This window comes from Coturnix japonica, chromosome 2 (genome assembly GCF_001577835.2).
Source record: "Coturnix japonica isolate 7356 chromosome 2, Coturnix japonica 2.1, whole genome shotgun sequence".
Taxonomy (NCBI): Eukaryota; Metazoa; Chordata; class Aves; order Galliformes; family Phasianidae; genus Coturnix; species Coturnix japonica.
Genome location: NC_029517.1, coordinates 22504000 through 22509985, shown reverse-complemented (window position 1 = coordinate 22509985; position 5986 = coordinate 22504000). Strand labels below are relative to the sequence as shown.

At 47.5% G+C, this 5986-nt stretch overlaps 1 protein-coding gene across 2 annotated transcripts; it reads right to left on the bottom strand.

The window, feature by feature from the left end:
• Positions 1-434: 434 nt before the first annotated feature.
• Positions 435-5776, bottom strand: TAC1 (tachykinin precursor 1). 2 transcript variants are annotated; one of them, XM_015853665.2, is made up of 6 exons: positions 5658-5776; positions 4953-5087; positions 4778-4874; positions 4218-4241; positions 2719-2772; positions 435-1125 (listed from the first exon to the last, which is right to left on the bottom strand). In XM_015853665.2, exons 2-6 carry the CDS (start codon positions 5070-5072, stop codon positions 1076-1078), a joined length of 345 nt encoding a protein of 114 aa, XP_015709151.1. In that variant the 5' UTR covers positions 5073-5087; positions 5658-5776; the 3' UTR covers positions 435-1075. The 2 variants fall into 2 exon arrangements, with proteins under 2 accessions (XP_015709151.1, XP_015709152.1); XM_015853666.2 differs by lacking the exon at positions 5658-5776 and adding an exon at positions 5578-5620.
• Between the last annotated feature and the right edge of the window lie 210 nt (positions 5777-5986).

Below are 5986 nucleotides of genomic sequence, written 5' to 3'. Positions count from 1 at the left end.
ATTTTGGGACTGTCTGGAAATATAGTAACCAGACATTTTAATTAAAAAGGTAATTATACCCACGTTATCTTTTCTCTTACATTGCACTGGTCCAAGTCAACAGGTGTTTTTATTGTGAATCAGAGGGCTACAATTTATTAAAAGCATGGCTTTCAAGTAACAGACAGTAGTGGATGAAAACCATAGCAAATGAGCTGGAGGACACAGCGGGCCCTTCTCACTCAGTCAGTGCACACCTTGGTTTCCATAGGGGTGAGGTTCAGTGGCACCTTGAGTGACCCAGAGCTGCTGCCTCCAGTAGCAAATCCCCCAAAGCTTTCGCCAGCCCTATGGGAGAAGGAAGTCATCACACCTCTGTGTTTTCTAGTCTGAGATCAGTTGCTTGGATCTGTGTCCCACTTTGGAAATAACGCCATCACTATCACCAAAGGAAATATGTTGCAAAATCCCCAGAGTAGATTTTATTTAAAATGTTACTATCATAAAATTCCAAGCTACGAAATGAAGACCTCAGATTCACATTCAAACCTCGGCCCTCCCACCTTTCTAAAATATATAGATGTGTAGTCAGAAAACGTAAAACATGCTGCAATGATACAAATATATTTTGATACAGAAATTACAGTACATTATAAACCACGAAAACAAATCGAGGCACTAGACTGTACATGAGCTCTGTTCTGCGTGGTTGTGAAGCTGATACAGGACTCATTTTTGATGAACAAAAGAACCTTTTCTTTGTTCGGTGAACATAACTCTACAGGTCATAGTGAACAATGTGCTTTGTTGTGAGACGTCACCAAGGTCGCCGGTCCTGAAGGAGATATCCTTCCAGGACCCAACGCCCCTATGCAACAACACGTATCGCTGCCACTATATGAAAAATAACCGTCTTATTGAATGTTTAACTCAAAAACCAAAACCAAACCAAACCAAAAAAAAAAAAAAAAAACCAACGTAAAACCATTTATTATTATCATTAAATAAATAACTATTCCATACAGTGGTTAGTTTATATTACACTGCATTGGCCATCGGAACAAATGAAGTTTAATAAATAACGCACAGGAATTTCTCATTTACGCCTTCGCTCGTAATTCTGTGCTATGCTCCTTTCAGAGGATCCTGCAAGAAGCAGAAAAGCATGAGACACGTCAAACAGCCCCACATAGCCCCACAGCCCACATGGCCCCTGCAGCCAGGGAGCAGGGAGGCTTCAGCTCCACAGGAATTCCAAGGTTCCCCACCACCCAGTGATGCTCCTGCCCCACAAAGCTGCTCGGAGGCTGCTGCCAGCAGAGATGTGGGGTCCTGGCACAGCCCCCAGCTGCTTACTTAATTTGGCTTTGCCCCTAAGACCACACAGCCCCTCAGGATGCTGAGGGACTGTGCCTTTTGCTTCTCATCTACGAGCTGCCTGAAGTATTCTTAGTTCAGAATCTCTTCACCTTCCAGTATTTCATTACAAAGAAGGGACTTGAGCACTCAGACCAGTGCCTTGAGTCTAAAGGACTCAGGCAGCGCTGGTCACCTCTGCTGTGACCCCAAGGAAGAACTGCAGCAAAGCACATGTAAGCCCAGTCGTGCATGAGCAAACTGCAAGCCTGGGGGCATTCAGCACAATGTGCTGCAGGATCTGCCACTTCTGAGCACCACCATCGCAGTGAGGTGTGGTTTTTCATGTTAGCCGGAGCTCAGCAGTGTGAAACCTCATTATTCCACTTTGTTATAGATAAACAGTGCAGCACTGTACCCCAACTATACTGGAAATATTGAAATCAAAACAATCAAATCTTTGGCTTTTTTAAACATTTGCTGCATTGCTGCATCCTCACATTCATGTAAATGTTTCCATTGGGATTACAAAATAAAATAACAACAAAAAAAAAACCAAAAAAAAAAAACCCCAACATTTGTTACTTCCAGGCTATTTACTTTTATGATAGCAGAGATATTTACAGGTATTATGTATTTAATAGATATTGCCACCGCAGATAAAATTGTACAAAATTATTCATGATACGTAGCAATTTGCAAGATGATGCAGAGAGCAATATTACTAGTCTGAACAGGGATTAATTGAAAATAAAAAGTTCCTGACAACCATAATTGCAGAATATAGATCACAGCATGTATCCACATAATATAAAGGTGTCAGCCAGTAATTTAACTTTTATCATCCATTTAACAAAACAGAGAAAACTATTTCAGAGACATAAAATAGGCAGCAGGGTTTTAGGTGTTTCTTTCTGATTTTTGTTTTGTTTTAATTCTTAGATTAGGGAATTAACTGATGCTTTATGGCTCACAGTGAGGGTTTTCTTCATTGCAGCCCCACAGCGGAGCTGGAGCTCCCGGCAGCCCAGAATCACCTGCAGGGCTCATGCTTGTATAGGAAGAAGGCTCTGCCCTATATGAGTGCTATGGGAAAACAGTAGAAATCTACAGCACTCATTCAAGGATTTAAGTTTTTTTCCCCATTTTGGTGGTAAAATTAAAAGCCGGAATGTTGACTGTCACCTGGCTTCACCTGCTTGGTGGCAGCTGGCAGCAGGCCCAACCACACTGAGAAGCAGGGCCAGGGCACCCTGACACATGTGGGTTCAGAAAGCCCCGGTCCCCTCTCAGAGAGCTCTCTTCTACCAGCCCATGGGAGAGAACAGAGGCAACAGAGTTAAGTGGCTGTGTATTAGAGTACTGATTCAGTTGCATACATACCTGAATTTAAAGATCTTTTGCCCATAAGTCCAACAAAAGAGTCTGTTTTATGCCCTGAAAAAAGTATATTTGGGGGTGTTTTAATGCATTTTAAATAGGCAAGCTCTTAAGACGTGTTCTCACAAGGAAAAAAGACTCAGACTTCAAAACCATTCATCTCACCTACTTATTTTTCATGTCACTCTCAGAGCATAGAGAACGAACACTGATTATTGACTCACATTGACAAGTGTTACTTCTTTGTTGAAATACAACAGAAAATCAACGGCCAATAACTAATTCTTACTCCTTTCCTAATACAGTTTTGGTCAGCCTTGTTAAAGGCAATGTCCTGCCAGAGCTTTCATCTGTACGATGCACCTACTCTACCTGCAGGTGTCAAACCCTCCTCATCAACCAGGCAGAGCTTTACTAGAGATGGAACCAGTGGGATTCTGTCTGGCCATGTCTAATTCTGACAGCCCGGCTCTATTTGTGCAATATTTATTACCTTCCTGTTCCGTTAGCACTCAAGCCACTGGATTTATAGAGGATAAATTACTCCAGCTTTTGGCCTCTGGCACGTATCAGATGTGGCAACTGCTGTAGTTCAGGTAAGGATGGAGAAGGAGCAATTCTTCTTTCTCTAAGCTGACTTTTGAGGCAAACAGAGATTTTTCTTTGGGAAGAATTTTGCCTGGCTACTTCATCTACTGGCCCAGTGGAACAATTTCAGCCCCCGCAGGCACTGAAGCAGCTTCAGAAGGCTGCAGTTCTTTTTTACTTTAGCCAGGAGGGTGTTTGACTCTTTAATTGGTCTTCCAATAAATAATCCCAGTGATGAACAGAGCACTTATTGACCTCTGCGGGCAGAGGAGCTCTCATAAAGCAAGAAAATGATTTTTAAACTGGTTAGGTTCTTCCATATCCTATCTAAGCATCCTCCTATAGAGAATACACCTGTCCTTGTGCACAAGCAGGTTACAGCACACTGCTGACACCACCTCCCACTCGGTGTGGCACAGACACAAAGCAAAGAACACGTACTGCTCGTGTTGGCTGCTCCTGTTTGCAGGGCAGATCAGCAGCCAGCCCTGCTGCGATTGGGGCTGACTCACACCCAGACAGCACAGGGAGCACCTCACGGCATCTCGCTTATCCCTGGAATCATTCTCAGGGATTTGGGAATTCGCAATTCTAATCTTTCAGAGTTTGCTGTCTTAATTGCTTCTCTCTGAGCCTGGCAGCAAGCCCGCCTCGCCTCTGAGAAAGGCTCATAGAGCCCCCTGAGAAATTCAGAGCTGCAGCATCCACTCTTTAATGTGGATTGAAACCTCACAGCGAGTGGCGGCTTATATTGGGTACAGGTTTGAGACGTGACCGTGGGGTGGAGCAGTGATCCACCTCTGCTGCTGCCATTCCTCAGCTAAACTCAGCCACCTGCACCCCGATACGCGCTGTTCTCCATCAGAGTATCTTCACATAAGTATTTAAAACATTTACATTTTTTTTTAACTTACTTTTGTGAGAGATCTGGCCATATCCTGGTTGGAGGTGGAAAGGAAAGGAAAAAAAAAGGAAGAGTAATTGAAAAAAAATAAATGACCAAAACCAGGCAAATGTATATGATGCTACTGCAGTACTTTAAAGCATCAAATACAGAAGTTACACCAAGCACACTCCGGAGGCACAAGGAAAATTAAGATGATGTTTACAGTTGCATTTCTCTTTGAGGAGACAACAAAATCTTGTGTCAGACAAACCCATGCACTGCCAGGTGGCTCTGAGCAGCTCTCAGCTCAAGGAGCTGTGCATGCAGCTGCTTCCATGCTCAGAGCACCAAGTGGCACGCAGGCTGACCTGCAAGATGCCAACACGCTCCTTACTGCTGGGTACTCAGCGGTTTAACTTGAAGCCGTTCCTTTCTGAGAGGGGGTTTGTCTTATAAACCTCTAAACTAAACTTGAACAATCAACAGGGAAACTCTGGAGAAAAACATAAGGTGTGAGAAGGGAAGGGGACCTCTGAGAAGTGCGGCCGGGTGCTGGCAAAGCATGCAGGGGTGCCCTGCCCTGCTCACCCGCATCCCGCTTGCCCATGAGGCCAAAGAACTGCTGGGGTCGAGGTCTCCTTGCCATCCTCTGCAGGAAGTGCTCCAGGGGCAGCGGCAGCTCCTCCTGCAGGGTGACAGTGCAACACTCAGCACAGCTCCAGCACCCTCAGCACCCACCCAGCCCTTCAGCCTCAGTGCTCACCTTCTGCTCGCCGTCAGCCCAGTCTGCCCAGTAGCTGAGGTCATCGGGAGCGGACATCTCGTCAGCCAGTGCCTGTGCCGAGGCCAGCAGCAGCACGGTGAAAGCCAGCGGAAGCCTCATGGCCGCCTTGATGTCCTGTGGGGTGCAGGGTAAGCACCTGCAGGGTACACTGCACACCTACACACGTACACACTCATGGACAGATCACACACACAAAAACACACACTTGCAGCCCTGGGTGTGCATACACCCCGCAGCTGGGCACCACAGCACACAGACACACATTGAGGTGCACCCATCCTCAGACCAAGGCAGAGCTATATGGACACACACTTTCACATACAGATGTGTGCACAGCTGGATACACCCTCACATACACACACACACCTATCCACGTACATGTACACCCAGTTATAAGCTCACCTGTCACACACCTGAGCTGCACGCACACTCAGCTCTCCACACACACTCTGTCCAGGGATGCTCACACACCAAATACACCCCAAGCCAGGCTTGCACATGCAGCACACAGGTGTGGACGCACAAGCACATGCAGGCACTCCTTCTCCTACGCAGCTCCACACATCATACAGACATACACCCATAGAAGTCCACAAGCACGTACCCCCACCAACACACAGACATGCACCCTCCAGCCTGCAGGCACACACTGACGGACAGACAGACGGACGAAAGGACACGCACCGTTCGCAGCGGGAGCCGGGCGCTGCTCGCCGCGCATTGGCCGCCCGCGGGAGCGCTCCGCACTTTATAGACCTGGCGATGGGGAGGGCCGAGGCTGCCTCATTTGCCTAAATGCAATTACCCCCGCTTTTATCGTCCCAGCCCCGCGCCAGCCCCCGCCCCGGCCGGCAGCCCCCGCCCCCAGCTCCCGCCGCGCCTCCCGGGGCTGCCCGGGGCCGGGGCTGGGGATATAGGGACCGGGCACGGGCTGCGGGCATAGGGGGCTGGTATAGGGACAGGGCACCGCTTTTCTCTTCCCCCTCAGCCCGTCCCGAGGGGAGAGCCGCTCC

Coding starts and splice junctions, on each gene's coding strand:
- TAC1 (XM_015853665.2), bottom strand. CDS start 5,072: ATGAGGCTTCCGCTGGCTTTCACCGTGCTGCTGCTGGCCTCGGCACAG. Junction 4,875..4,952: donor GGGCTGACGGCGAGCAGAAG/GTGAGCACTGAG, acceptor GTCACCCTGCAG/GAGGAGCTGCCGCTGCCCCT. Junction 2,773..4,217: donor TGGCCAGATCTCTCACAAAA/GTAAGTTAAAAA, acceptor TACTTTTTTCAG/GGCATAAAACAGACTCTTTT.